Source organism: Heterodontus francisci, chromosome 6 (assembly GCF_036365525.1).
Source record: "Heterodontus francisci isolate sHetFra1 chromosome 6, sHetFra1.hap1, whole genome shotgun sequence".
NCBI classification, from domain to species: domain Eukaryota; kingdom Metazoa; phylum Chordata; class Chondrichthyes; order Heterodontiformes; family Heterodontidae; genus Heterodontus; species Heterodontus francisci.
This window is the reverse complement of record NC_090376.1, coordinates 58317356-58332579: the sequence shown is the minus strand read 5'-3', so window position 1 is coordinate 58332579 and position 15224 is coordinate 58317356. Positions and strand designations below refer to the sequence as shown.

The window sequence follows — 15224 nt, the reverse complement described above, 5'->3', positions numbered from 1 at the left end:
ATGAAAGATTCAATGTTTCTGTTCCAACAAGCAGGTTGATGTTTCCCTTGATCCAGCAATGGACGTGTGCAATTAGAACTGTTATCATACATTGTTTCATGTCATGTTTGTCCTTTTTTGTTTGTTTGTTTTTTCCTGATTTGTCTGCTTTTCTTTTGTGCTCACTTCCATGCAACAGCTTTTGTTATTGACGGGAACATTCTGGCAATGCCTGACTTCTTGACTATCTGCAGTGCTATTCTGAGATTGACTAGGAACTGAAATGGAGCATCCCTGTACAGTAAACATTTAGCAGCCTAGACAGAGAATGACAAAACTAATGGTAACATAAATCAAATAAGGTGGATCTTGCCTGCTATTTGTAAAACAGGTTTGAAGCTGAACTGCACTGTCTGATATAAAAACAAGAAATGCTGGAAATACTCAGCAGGTCTGGCAGCATCTGTGGAGAGAGAAGCAGAGTTAATGTTTCAGGTCAGTGACCCTTCGTCAGAACTGGCAAATATTAGAAATGTAAAAGGTTTTAAGCAAGTAAAGTGGGGGTGGGCAAGAGATAACAGAAGAGAAGTTGTTGATAGGACAAGATCACAGAGAATAACTGACCAGAAGGTCATGGAGCAAAGGCAAATAGTATGTTAATGGTGTGCTGAAAGACAAAGTGTGAGTACAGAGAGGGTGTTAATGGACAGAAAACTGAACAGCCTGGCCCCAAGCACAAACATGAAAAAAATAGTGGGTAGGCACAGTAGAAACAAACTAAACAAACTAAAATAAAATAAACACATAAAAATAAAAAAGAAATAGGGGGGCCCATCATACTCTGAAATTATTGAACTCAATGTTCAGTCCAGCAGGCTATAGTGTGCCTAATCAGTAAATGAGATGCTGTTCCTCGAGCTTGCGTTGATGTTCACTGGAACACTGCAGTGTTCCCAGGACAGAGATGTGAGCATGAGAGCAGGCGGTAGTGTTGAAATGGGCAACAACCAGAAGCTCAGGGTCATGCTTTCGGACTGAGCGGGGATGTTCCACAAAGTGGTCACCCAGTCTGCATTTGGTCTCCCCAATGTAGAGGAGACCACATTGTGAGCAGCGAATACAGTATACTACATTGAAAGAAGTACAAGTAAATCGCTGCTTCACCTGAAAGGAATGTTTAGGGCATGGGATAGTGAGGAGAGAGGAGGTAAATGGGCAGGTATTACACCTCCTGCGATTGCATGGGAAGGTGCCGTGGGAAGGGGACGAGGTGGTGGGGGTAATGGAGGAGTGGACCAGGGTGTCGCGAAGGGTCATCTGCTCTGATGATGCTACCTTCCATGACAGCGCTTCTGATATGTCTTCCTTTTTCCTCAACCGAGGATTCCCCCCCACCACCACCACCACTGTGGTTGATAGGGCCCTCAACCGTGTCCAGCCCATTTCCCGCACCTCTACCCTCACCCCTTCCGCTCCCCGCCCAGAACCACAACAGGGTTCCCCTTGTCCTCACTTTCCACCCCACCAGCCTCCACATCCAAAGGATCATCCTCCACCATTTCCACCACCTCCAGCGTGATGCCATTATCAAATGCATCTTCCCTCCCCTCACCTGTCAGTATTCCGAAGGGATCATTCCTTCCGCGACACCCTGGTCCACTCCTTCATTACTCCCACCACCTCATCCCCTTCCCACAGCACCTTCCCCTGCAATCGCAAGAGGTGTAATACCTGCCCATTTACCTCCACTCTCCTCACTGTCCAAGGCCCCAAACACTCCTTTCAGGTGAAGCAGCGATTTACTTGTACTTCTTTCAATTTAGTATACTGTATTCGCTGCTCACAATGTGGTCTCCTCTGCATTGGGGAGACCAAACACAGACTGAGTGACCGCTTTGCGAAACACCTCCACTCAGTCCAAAAGTATGACCCCGAGCTTCCGGTTGCTGGCCATTTCAACACTACTCCCTGCTCTCATGCTCACATCTCTGTCCTGGGATTGCTGCAGTGTTCCAGTGAACATCAATGCAAGCTCGAGGAACAGCACCTCATTTACCGATTAGGCACTCTACAGCCTGCCAGACTGAACATTGAGTTCAATAATTTCAGAGCATGACGGGCCCCCCTTTTTATTTTTATTTTTAGTTATTTTTTATTTTTTATGTGTTTATTTTATTTTATTTTGTTAAGTTTGTTTCTACTGTGCCTACCCATTATTTTTTTCATGTTTGCGCTTGGGGCCAGGCTGCTCAGTTTTCTGGCCATTAACACCCTCTCTGTACTGACGGTTTGTCTTTCAGCACACCATTAACATACCGTTTGCCTTTGCCCCATGACCCTCTGGTCAGTTATTCTCTGTGACCTTCTCTTTTGTTATCTCTTGCCCCACCGCCCGCTTTACTTGCTTAAAACCTTTTACATTTCTAATATTTGCCAGTTCTGATGAAGGGCCACTGACCTGAAACGTTATCTCTGCTTCTCTCTCCACAGATGCTGCCAGACCTGCTGAGTATTTCCAGCATTTCTTGTTTTTATTTCAGATTTCCAGCATGTTCAGTATTTTGCTTTTATTGTACTGTCTGATATTGGTCTCCCATGCAGGAAAGGAGAGTACAAAATTAGTGACAAAGATTAGAAATAAGAAGAATCACTACGTGGACCTGTCCAATACATATGTGTAAACAAAGTCATGTTATATGTGAATATCCAGTCAAATGAACAGAACCAAAAATCCAGTTCAGTGATTGAATCTTGTGAAAATGTGAGGTGATATTTCAGTGATTGCAGGGTACAAGCTCATAGTGATGTCAAATGTATTATGACAATAGTTAAAAAATGCAGAAATTCTAGAGATGGAAGCTCTTTTTTTTAACCAGAAAATCAATAAAACAGTTTTACCAAAAGTATTTATACAGGGAGAAAATAATACCAAAAATTGACTTCCCCAATACTCTATTCTAGCCTCCAAAGCTCCACCCTGCATAAACTTCCAATCTGCCTAAGATTCCATTGCCCACATCCTGTCCTTCAAAAAGTGCATCAGGCACATTCCCCTATCCTCACCAACCTACACTGGCTCTTTGTTCTCCAAAACATTGGAGTGGAAATTCCTTTTTGGCCCATTTTAGGGCTTGAAATGGGCAGGTACATAGAGTATGTGCTCATAATGGGAGGCCTGAGACCAGCCTTCAACATCGTTAATATTGGGCCTGTTGTGGCTCCACACGCAGCTTTCTCATTTAAGAAAATGCTTAGCAGCAGCAGCCCAAAGATAAGACTCGAGAGGGGACGTGGAGTGGCAATTGGGGTAGGAAGCTAACTGGGAGCCAGGGGAGCACAACACAGTAACAATTTTTTAACATTTTTGAAAACAAAACAATGACTGTCCCTAAAGAATCCTCAGCGGACCAGACCCATTATCCAATTTCAACAAGAGTCCTAAAACAGGTGTTAGGCTCAGACATAAGGCCATGAAAATGGGGACTTAATGATGGAAAATAGCAGAGTGGGAATTGATGAATCGTTTGGTGGAAACAAGGAGGAGGTGATGGAAGAGTATAGTAGGTTTACTGCGCTAATGGCATTGTGATAGTTATAGGCAAGGTGTTTTTCTTCAGTTTTTGAGAATGCAAATAGAAGGCTCAGATGGACATTAAAGAAGCATTCAAGCTCCTAAAGGATACTGACAAGATGAATGTTAGTGGGCCTGTTTTAGTGCTCAGCAACAATTCATTAGCCTTCAATTACACCTACAATTGCCCATAGACCTTTTATATGCTCTTGCACTGAATTTTGTTCAGCTTCCAACGTTGGGCTCCGTGCCGGAGGGTGCCAGAAGATCACACCGGCAGCGGTTCACCATGGAGCCCTATGCCGGGATTTCCTGGCCCGATCTTCCCGACGGTGGCGAGGCTCTGTGGCGGCCTTTCCACTGCTTGGTGACGGGACCCGACTTTAAATATTTAAATAAACTCTATGCATACATTTAAATCCAATTCCCCGTGATCTTACCATTGGATCCGGATCTTCAATGCGACGGGCGGCACTCGGGCACCTTCACTTTCCTGTCCAGGGAAAGCTGGCACCACTGAGGTGGAGAAGGGGGAATCAGAGCATTCTTAGTGTGGGGTGGGTGGGGGGGGGGAAACAGGATGTGGTCAACGTTGCTTTTTAGTGTGGGGGTGGGGAAGGGGTCAACTCTGCAATTTCAGTGTAGTGGGGGTGGAGAAAATGGCCACACGTTAATTTATAGTGAAGTTGGGGGGCAGGGAACGGGGTCAACTGTCATCTGTCAACGCAGACCTGGCAGCCCTTTAAAAATGGTGCCAGCGCCTGCGCAGAAATAGGCGACGCCGTTGACAGCACGCCGAAGCTGCCCATGCCACGTGATTGGGTGGGCAGCTGCCCTACATATAATGAGCATGCTAGATCATGGCAGCATGCCGGCGCGTGGCCTGCCATTTTTTTGCCCGCCGTCACTCCCAGTGGCGGGAAAATAAAATCCAGCCAGAAGTTTTTGTCAACCAACTATCAAAAAAACACAGTGCTCTCTACAGAGCATCTGAGACCTGTGTAAACAGGACAAGTAACTGTGTATCACCTTAACCAATCAGATTGATGAATCAATAATGAGCAGCACAGCACAGTCTGAACCACAGAGCTGGGCAACAGAAGTTAGGCAATTGCAGAGAATGCCATGCTCAATTGTATTAACTACACAGAAATTAATTTCACTTTTTAAGGACGGGGGCTGTAACTAAGCAAAGGAACCCATTAACAGTATCAGCAAGCATGGGGGCAGGAGGTGACGTTGAGTGGAGAGGAGATCGAGGGAGCACAAAGTACGCCTTATAGCACAGGTGAGTTTGGAGAGCTCAGGGAGGCAGATGAGGAAGAAACCACGGTGTGCTGGGTCATCAGAGGTAGGGTGGATCTGAAATAAAAAACAGAACATGCTAGAAATAGTCAGCAGGTCAGGCAGCATCTGTGGAGAGAATAACAGAGTTAACCTTTGAGGTCTGTGAGCTTTCATCAGAACAGAATCTGAGTTGAGGGTGGTTGGATTAAAGGGTAAGTGGAGGTTAAAATAGCTATAGAGATAGCTGCACAAATGTTAACGACAGAAATTTCATAACCACTCCGTCTTCTCGGTCCTAGACATTTCCTAAACCTCTCCTCGTTAATAATTGTATGCCTGCTTGAAATCTTTCTCATTGACCTTGCTTACAGTCATAGAATCATAGAACAGTACAGCACAGAAGGAGGCCCATTCTGGTTCATTAGAAGAGCAATCCATTTAGTCCCATTCCCCCACTCTTGCCCCATATTACTCAATTTTTTTCTCCTCCAGGTATTTGATAGCTACTGTTGAATTTGTTTCCACCACCCCATCAGGCAGTGCATTGCATATCCTAACTACCTGTTGCTTGGAAAAGTTTTTTTTTCACGTTGTCTCGGGTTCTTTTGTCAGTCGCCTTAAATCTGTGCCCTCTGGTTATTGACCCTCCAGCCATTGGAAGCAGTTTCTCTTTATTTACTCTATCTAAACGCTTCATCATTTTAAATATCTCTATCAAATCTTCTCTTGCCCTTCTCTGCGCTAAAGAGAACAGCCCAGCTTCTCCAGTCTATCCAATCATCTCTCCAAACTTTTTAGTTACTGCACAGCTTCCATTTCTCCTCTGCTAAGTGCCTGCAGTCGTTTACTATGTGAATGGAACTATATAAATGCAAGCTGTTACTGATTCTAGTTTCTCTTTTTCAGAGATCAAAAATAGCAATATATGAGAAAATGTGGGCCTACATGAAATCTGCAGAACCTTCTGTTTTCACCAAGACCACAGCTGAGGGTGTCGCCCGTGTTCGTAAATCCAAGGGCAAATTTGCTTTCCTTCTGGAGTCCACGATGAATGAATATATTGAGCAGAGGAAACCGTGTGACACGATGAAAGTAGGAGGCAACCTGGATTCCAAAGGATATGGAGTGGCAACGCCTAAGAACTCCCCATTAAGGTGGGTGGGATAGTATAACAATATGTCATTGTGTTGTTATAGTATTCCACCTACCCTGATGCCCCTTATTTATCTTTTGTCTTGTGTAACTGGTATGTGCATGCTCTCATTCCACATCTTTAAAGAGTACACAGGTAAAGAATGTTCCACTGTTGCAAAAAGATCAATTGTATTTTCCTTAATGGCACTAAAAGCTGTTGGAGGAGGGAACAAAACAATTCCATTTTAGTACTTTTGTAACATAAAAGCTAGCTTTTCTGATCCAACAAATAAACTGCGCATGAATTTTAATGTAGGTATCAAGAATTGCACAGCAAAAAAACTTTATTTTCCAATCTAGTTATGCAAAATTTGGCAAAATACTAAATAGAAAGAACAAAATCTTGCATTTATGTAGTACCTTTTCAAGTCCTCACGATGTGCCAAGGTGCTTTATTGCCAATGGATAATTATAATGAGCAGTCCCTGCTGTAGTGTAGGCTAATACAGTATTTTAAAGTAAGGAAACCTTTTTAAATTACTTTTTGTCGTGCCACCAACCATAAATACTCACACATGTACATGCTACAGTTTTGTGATATCCAGTAGGTAGTAGATTATTCTTTGATGCTGGGCTCCAGGTGAGTAATTACTTTCAAAGGGAATGCAGGCCAGAGAATCAGGGCTACAGTGTTGTAGCTGTATTTTAACCTGCGTTCCTATCTTGTGTGACTTCCAGTGGGAGTGCAAGATCACAGAACTATCAGGCAGGATTTGGAGATGGGAACGGAGGTGGGAAGGCAAACAAAATGGCAAAGGGTGCCATTCCCAAAGTTGTCCTGGCCCCCCGCCATTTTGTCCGGGGTGGGGAGTGGCGGGTGGTGGGAAGGTCAAGGGCGGCCTTCCCACTCCAAACCAATTGAGGCCCTTAAGTGGCTCAAGATGGCTCCTGGGCTGTAAGCTCCCTAGGAAGCTCCCTTGCTGTTCAACTCTATCCATGGCCATCTGCTCCCATTCTTAGTACTTTCTCCCCCAATCTACCCTCTTAAACTGTTTAAACTCCCCTGGCTCTTTAAATCAGTTCATTTTAGCCCTAACTAAAAGCTAACAGTTAGTTTAGTGTATGTTACCTAGATCCACTGCCCTCCCCCAGCCACACCTGCTCTTTGTTTTCTCAACGAAATTGATCCGGACGAAACTGATGAGCACAGCTGTCAATACTTTAATCTCCGATCCTGCTGTCTTCACCACCCAGAGTGTCTGCGGCCACGGCGTGCGGTAAGTCCATTGAGGAGAAGAAGGAGCAGCGGGACCCTAGGGAAGCCTTGAGAAAAGGTGCTCCGAACACCCAAAAAAACCATGAACGGCTCCTCGGCCGCAACTTCAAAGCGCCCGCGGGAGATGGCTCGGAGAGCATCTGCAGCGCACTGTCGGCAATGCGGTATGCCTTTATTTAAACCACATCAAAAAACCCTTAGCGAATATAACCACCTTTGTAAGTCTGCCCAAAGATGCTTCACCTCCAGAAGGACGCGGATGAGCTTTCTGGACGTCGATGGTGGGAACTGAGGAAATGGCTTATTACCTGCACCCGCTTTCCCCTCCCTTCCCCTTCCCCCCTTTCCCCTCCCTTCCCCTTCCCCCCTTTCCACCCCCCCCCCCTTCCCCTTCCCTGCTCCACTCAGCTCAACCCCTCACAACCCCGTCCCAGCACCCCCCTTGCACCATCTTCCCCCCACCCCCTTACAGCCCCCATCCCAGCTCCCCCTCCTACCCCTCCCCCTCGCATCCACTCCTCCCACCGGCATCATCCTACACCTGTGTAGGGGCCCTAACAACCCCACTGCCTTGTGGGCGTCTCGGGAGAGACCAAGGCTAAGGGAGTAAACCCTAACAGAAAATCCGGAGCGGAACCCCGTAGGCGGTCATGTGTCACCTTTGGCATGTTTCCGGCAGATCCTGCAGCCATACCGGTGCCAAACGTCGTGCTCTGCACTCCTTTGGACCCCAACAGAAAGGCCGAGAGGGGGGTTTTGACGACTGGGCAACTCTCAACCTTCATAAATTCGCCCAGGCATGCGCCATGGAGAGGTCACTCCATAGTTGCCTCACAGCGACTGAAACAACACGGAAGGCAGCAGTTACGGGTTATAAGTCCAGATAAATTGGCGTAGAAACTGGGCGCCACGGGTTGCCTTTGTCGGTGGGAGAGGTCATCGCACCTCACTGGACAGCTACCGCCCGCCTCAAACCGGGCAGCCCCCGGTCAATAAGGTTCTGTCCCGCCACAGTCTATCTGCTTCAATGGTTGCTTGGAGCTCAGGGTCATTGCCCGAAAGGTGGACTGAAACACCGCACCAAACAACATGAAAAAAGGAAAGAAGGTACCAGCCCTTCGCTTTGCAAGCTGGAACGTCAGAACTATGTGTCCTGGTCTGTCGGAAGACCTTACACAAATCAACAATTCTCGGAAGACAGCCATCATTAACAACGAGCTCAGTAGACTCAATGTAGACATTGCAGCACTTCAGGAGACACGCCTCCCCACGAGTGGATCTCTAGCAGAGCAAGACTACACCTTCTTCTGGCAGGGCAGGGATCCTGAAGAACCAAGACAGCATGGAGTGGGCTTCGCCATCAGAAACTCCTTGCTCTGCATGATAGAGCCTCCCTCAAATGGCTCGGAACGCATACTGTCCATCCGACTGCTCACCACCTCTGGTCCAGTACATCTACTCAGCATCTATGCTCCAACACTCTGCTCCCCACCTGAAGCTAAAGATCAGTTCTACGAGGAATTCCATAATATCATTAGCAGCATCCCCAACACCGAACACCTATTCCTGCTGGGGGACTTTAATGCCAGGGTTGGGGCCGACCATGACTCATGGCCCTCCTGCCTTGGGCGCTATGGCGTTGGAAGGATGAATGAGAATGGGCAGAGACTGCTTGACTTGTGTACCTATCATAACCTCTGCATCACCAACTCGTTCTTTCACACTAAACCCTGTCACCAGGTTTCATGGAGGCACCCAAGATCGCATCGTTGGCACCAGCTAGACCTCATTGTCACAAGGCGAGCCGCCTTAAACAGTGTTCAAATCACACGCAGCTTCCACAGTGCAGACTGCGACACCGACCACTCCCTGGTGTGCAGCAAGGTTAGACTCAGACCAAAGAAGTTACATCATTCCAAGCAGAAGGGCCACCCGCGCATCAACACGAGCAGAATTTCTCACCCACAGCTGTTACAAAAATTTCTAAATATACTTGTGTCAGCCCTGCAAAACACTCCCACAGGGGATGCTGAGACCAAGTGGGCCCATATCAGAGACGCCATCTATGAGTCAGCTTTGACCACCTACGGCAAAAGTGCGAGGAGACATGCAGACTGGTTTCAATCTCATAATGAAGAGCTGGAACCTGTCATAGCCGCTAAGCGCATTGCACTGTTGAACTACAAGAAAGCCCCCAGCGAGTTAACATCCGTAGCACTTAAAGCAGCCAGAGGCACTGCACAAAGAACAGCCAGGCGCTGTGCAAAAGACTACTGGCAACACCTATGCAGTCATATTCAGCTGGCCTCAGACACCGGAAACATCAGAGGAATGTATGATGGCATTAAGAGAGCTCTTGGGCCAACCATCAAGAAGATCGCCCCCCTCAAATCTAAATCAGGGGACATAATCACTGACCAACGCAAACAAATGGTCCGCTGGGTTGAGCACTACCTAGAACTGAACTCCAGGGAGAATGCTGTCACTGAGACTGCCCTCAATGCAGCTCAGCCTCTACCACTCATGGATGAGCTGGACATACAGCCAACCAAATCGGAACTCAGTGATGCCATTGATTCTCTAGCCAGCGGAAAAGCCCCTGGGAAGGACAGCATTACCCCTGAAATAATCAAGAGTGCCAAGCCTGCTATACTCTCAGCACTACATGAACTGCTATGCCTGTGCTGGGACAAGGGAGCAGTACCTCAGGACATGCGCGATGCCAATATCATCACCCTCTATAAAAACAAAGGTGACCGCGGTGACTGCAACAACTACCGTGGAATCTCCCTGCTCAGCATAGTGGGGAAAGTCTTTGCTCGAGTCGCTCTAAACAGGCTCCAGAAGGTGGCCGAGCGCATCTACCCTGAGGCACAGTGTGGCTTTCGTGCAGAGAGATCGACCGTTGACATGCTGTTCTCCCTTCGTCAGATACAGGAGAAATGCCGCGAACAACAGATGCCCCTCTACATTGCTTTCATTGATCTCACCAAAGCCTTTGACCTCGTCAGCAGACGTGGTCTCTTCAGACTACTAGAAAAGATTGGATGCCCACCAAAGCTACTAAGTATCATCACCTCATTCCATGACAATATGAAAGGCACAATTCAACATGGTGGCTGCTCATCAGACCCCTTTCCTATCCTGAGTGGCGTGAAACAGGGCTGTGTTCTCGCACCCACACTTTTTGGGATTTTCTTCTCTCTACTGCTTTCACATGCGTTCAAGTCCTCGGAAGAAGGAATTTTCCTCCACACAAGATCAGGGGGCAGGTTGTTCAACCTTGCCCGTCTAAGAGCGAAGTCCAAAGTACGGAAAGTCCTCATCAGGGAACTCCTCTTTGCTGACGATGCTGCTTTAACATCTCACACTGAAGAGCGCCTGCAGAGTCTCATCGACAGGTTTGCGGCTGCCAGCAATGAATTTGGCCTAACCATCAGCCTCAAGAAAATGAACATCATGGGGCAGGACGTCAGAAATGCTCCATCCATCAATATTGGCAACCATGCTCTGGAAGTGGTTCAAGAGTTCACCTACCTGAAGGTTGCTACCCAGGTAAGAAGGCATATGGTGTGCTAGCTTTTATTAGTAGGGGGATCGAGTTTCGGAGCCACGAGGTCATGCTGCAGCTGTACAAAACTCTGGTGAGACCACACCTGGAGTATTGCGTGCAGTTCTGGTCACCGCATTATAGGAAGGATGTGGAAGCTTTGGAAAGGGTGCAGAGGAGATTTACTAGGATGTTGCCTGGTATGGAGGGAAGGTCTTACGAGGAAAGGCTGAGGGACTTGAGGTTGTTTTCGTTGGAGAGAAGGAGGAGGAGAGGTGACTTAATAGAGACATATAAGATAATCAGAGGGTTAGATAGGGTGGATAGTGAGTCTTTTTCCTCGGATGGTGATGGCAAACACGAGGGGACATAGCTTTAAGTTGAGGGGTGATAGATATAGGACAGATGTTAGAGGTAGTTTCTTTACTCAGAGAGTAGTAGGGGCGTGGAACGCCCTGCCTGCAACAGTAGTAGACTCGCCAACTTTAAGGGCATTTAAGTGGTCATTGGATAGACATATGGATGAAAATGGAATAGTGTAGGTCAGATGGTTTCACAGGTCGGCGCAACATCGAGGGCAGAAGGGCCTGTACTGCGCTGTAATATTCTAATTCTAATTCTAATTCTAATTCTACCTAAGCTCAACTATCACCAGTAACCTGTCTCTAGATGCAGAAATCAACAAGCGCATGGGAAAGGCTTCCACTGCTATGTCCAGACTGGCCAAGAGAGTGTGGGAAAATGGTGCACTGACACGGAACACAAAAGTCCGAGTGTATCAAGCCTGTGTCCTCAGTACCTTGCTCTATGGCAGCGAGGCCTGGACAACGTATGTCAGCCAAGAGCGACGTCTCAATTCATTCCATCTTCGCTGCCTCCGGAGAATACTTGGCATCAGGTGGCAGGACCGTATCTCCAGAAGTCCTCGAGGCAGCCAACATCCCCAGCTTATACACACTACTGAGTCAGCGGCGCTTGAGATGGCTTGGCCATGTGAGCCGCATGGAAGATGGCAGGATCCCCAAACACACATTGTACAGCAAGCTCGCCACTGGTATCAGACCCATCAGCCGTCCATGTCTCCGCTTTAAAGACGTCTGCAAACGCGACATGAAATCCTGTGACATTGATCACAAGTCGTGGGAGTCAGTTGCCAGCGTTCGCCAGAGCTGGCGGACAGCCATAAAGGCGGGGCTAAAGTGTGGCGAGTCGAAGAGACTTAGCAGTTGGCAGGAAAAAAATAAGACAGAGGCGCAAGGAAAGAGCCAACTGTGTAACAGCCCCGACAATCAAATTTTTCTGCAGCACCTGTGGAAGAGCCTGTCAGTCTAGAATTGGCCTTTACAGCCACTCCAGGCGCTGCTCCACACACCACTGACCACCTCCAGGCGCGTATCCATTGTCTCTCAAGATAAGGATGCCAAAGAAAATTGCCACTTAAAGGCATCTTTCCGCTCCATTCCAATTTTGTGGAGGATGGACGGGTTTGGGGGGTCCCTCGTTTGGGGGAAATCCATGGTCCCGGAAGGCCCCCCAGCGGCGATCGTCACTCCCCTGGCAAGAACCTCCCCACCACCCTCACCAACAACTCACCCCCGCCCCGTCACTAGGGCCTGCCTGACTGATCCCGGCAACCCCGGCTCCACTCACTTGGCCCGGGGTCTCCGACATCTCCTCTGCAGGCCTCCTGCAGTACCAGCTGTGGCCACCGCTCCCCTTAAAGGGACAGTGAGCTGACTTTTACGAGAGCGCCGCAATTTGCAGCGGCGCACTCTAATAACAGCATGCATCCTGTGTGGATGCGCTGTCCCTCAGCCCCCGCGATATTACACGCAGGGGCTCATTTAAATAGAGGAGGCGGAGCAGCTGCCCCCGATGACGTAGAGGGGGCGGCCGCTGCGTCCCCCATAACGCCATCTGGCGCCACCACGCAAGCGCCGGTGCTATTTTTAAAGGGCTTTAAGCCCTTCAAGTAAAATTTTTATATTTAAAGTTGTACCATTGTTAAATTTTATTTAATAAAAATTTTGTGATGGAGGCCCCTCCCCAATCCCCCAGTGTTCATTTCATTGCTCGAATTGGCTTTTTCAAATACCCAAACATCCCCCCCACCCCAACTTTCAAACTTTTGCCCTAAGACCCTTTCCCACCATCCCAACATCCAATCAAAAATGTTTTCCCAGCTCCACCACCCCTCCCACCCTGAAAATTTGATTCCTCCCCCCTCCCCACCAAGTTCTCGCCTTGGAACTCCATACAGAGTTCCGAAGGTGCGCGAATGCCGAACGGAGGCCGGAAAATCGGCATGGGATAGCCACTGCCTGCAGGTAAGTTAAATTACATTTCATTAGAGTTCATTTTAATATGGAGATGAAGGGCCCACTGCCTGGCGGTGGGGCGCCCGCACCGAGGTCCCCCTGTGCCGGTAATATGCGGTGGGCCCTTTTCGACATCGCGGGTCGATGCGGGCCTCTCCCCGCAGTATTTTACCGGCCCCCACACCACAACCCGCATCGTCCAGGGGCCAGTAAAATTCAGCCCGGTGTTTCTGATGGCAGGCAGTTAATTGGCTGCCCACTGTTAAATTGCAACACGGGTCCAACAGAGGGCAGGGGCAGATTCTTCCCTCACCTTCCGGCCCACCACTGGAATAAAATCTGTCCCATCCATCTTGTGTTCTTATAATGTGAGCATTCACCCCCGGACACTAACAGGTATTTCATTCTCATAGTAATAATGTTCAAATGCCTGAGATCTTGGGAATTGTTTGTTATAACCACTTTTTTTGTACCACAGTTTTTATGTCATTACTTTCACACGTCTTAAGTTTTGTATATTTGGAGAGATAAGAACAGGTTGTGATCAAACAGAGATGGTTGTCTCACAAATTTGACACGTTGATTCCTGAACCTAGAAAGTCCTAGACAATATGTTCTGGGGTGGCAATGAATGGACAAGCCTGAACTCATCCAATTGGCTAATGCAGGAGTACTTATTATATAGCTTGCAAACCAAATGCAACTTATCTCCCCCTCATCTGTCAATTGCCTGATTTGCTTCCTTTTTTATTTGATGTGGGTGCTACTGGCAAGACTACATGTAGTTGTCCTGAGAAAATGGTGCTGGGCCACTTTCTTGAACCACTACAGTCCTAGCGATGGTGCTTCCCCCATAAGAGTTAGATAAGGAATTCCAGGATATTGAGCCAGCGGCGGCGAAGGAACAGCAATATGTCCAAGTCTGGATGGTTGTAACTTGGAGGGGAACTTAGAGGTGATGATGCTCCCATGACATTGTTGCTGCTGTCCTTCTTGATGGTGGAGGTCAAAAGGAAGAGAGGTGGTGCTGAAGTAACCTTGGTGAGTTGCTCCGGTGCTTCCTGTAGCTCATACTGCAGTCACAATGTATCAGTGATGAAAGGGGTAGATATTGAACCCAATGATAGGGGCAATAATCAAGAAAAATGCTCTGTTCTCTCCATGGTTCGAATGTGGCCTAGTTGGTTGTGGGCTGTTGTTAGCCGATTAAGAATGAAGCTACAGTAACACCTTTGACATAAGTGGAATAGCCATTTGATAATTCCCAATTGCAGCAATATGGAAATTTGATACATCCTACCCTCTGTGGTACAGTGCTAATGCATTTCTGAGACGGCCCTTAAATAAAACACTTGTTGGCTTTGTGGCCAAGTTATTGATCAACACTGGAGTAATGCATTCTCCCACAGTCTTGGTGGTTGTGATAGTTAATTCTGTATTTAAACTAAATGAGGAGATGAACTTTCTTTGAAGCCTGATAAGTGGATCTTTGCTATTTGCCAACTAATATTGATTTTCAGTGGATCACCAGAAGGTAGATTAGAATCACCCTCCCATTTTTCCTCTCTTCCTATGGGAAAACACTTCAATGTTTCACAGCTGGAATCAGAAATTCACATATTGGAAAATGTTTGCCAAATCCTGCTTCCTACAATTCAGTGGGACCAAGCATTGGCAGGTACAGAGAACTGTTCTGCTATGTTGTCTGGTACATACTCTTATTTAAAAGATCCCATTTATTTAGGAACCACTCTACATAAAATAAGATTTGTTATTCTCTACATTTTTCATGTTATACGGAAGGTCATTTTTGCAGATATGGTATGCATACTTCAAGAACAATAAAATAAATTTATTACTCAAAGGGTAATGGACAACCAACAGCTTGGAGAGAATATTCCTCATTGCCTGTGCTGTGCCAATAACAGCATAATAGAAATGTCCTTTTCCATAACAACATTTCAGCACCTTTTTAAAGTAACTTTAGAAGCATTTCCTTGTATATTCCAATGTGCAGAAATATTGAAGCTACAATATTTATTGGACTGACCTAGTCCATTGGACCTTAACGCTTATATACATATCTCTAGGACTACATATCTAAAGATA

General features: G+C 47.1%; 1 protein-coding gene across 3 annotated transcripts in view; it reads left to right on the top strand.

Moving 5' to 3' along the window:
- LOC137370971 (glutamate receptor 4) overlaps positions 1-15224 on the top strand; it is a 271296-nt gene that overhangs the window by 251561 nt on the left and 4511 nt on the right. For all 3 annotated transcript variants that reach the window (XM_068032865.1, XM_068032864.1, XM_068032863.1), the window contains exon 13: positions 5744-5991. In XM_068032865.1, coding sequence (XP_067888966.1) covers positions 5744-5991 — 248 coding nt within the window. The remainder of the gene's footprint in view (positions 1-5743; positions 5992-15224) is intronic.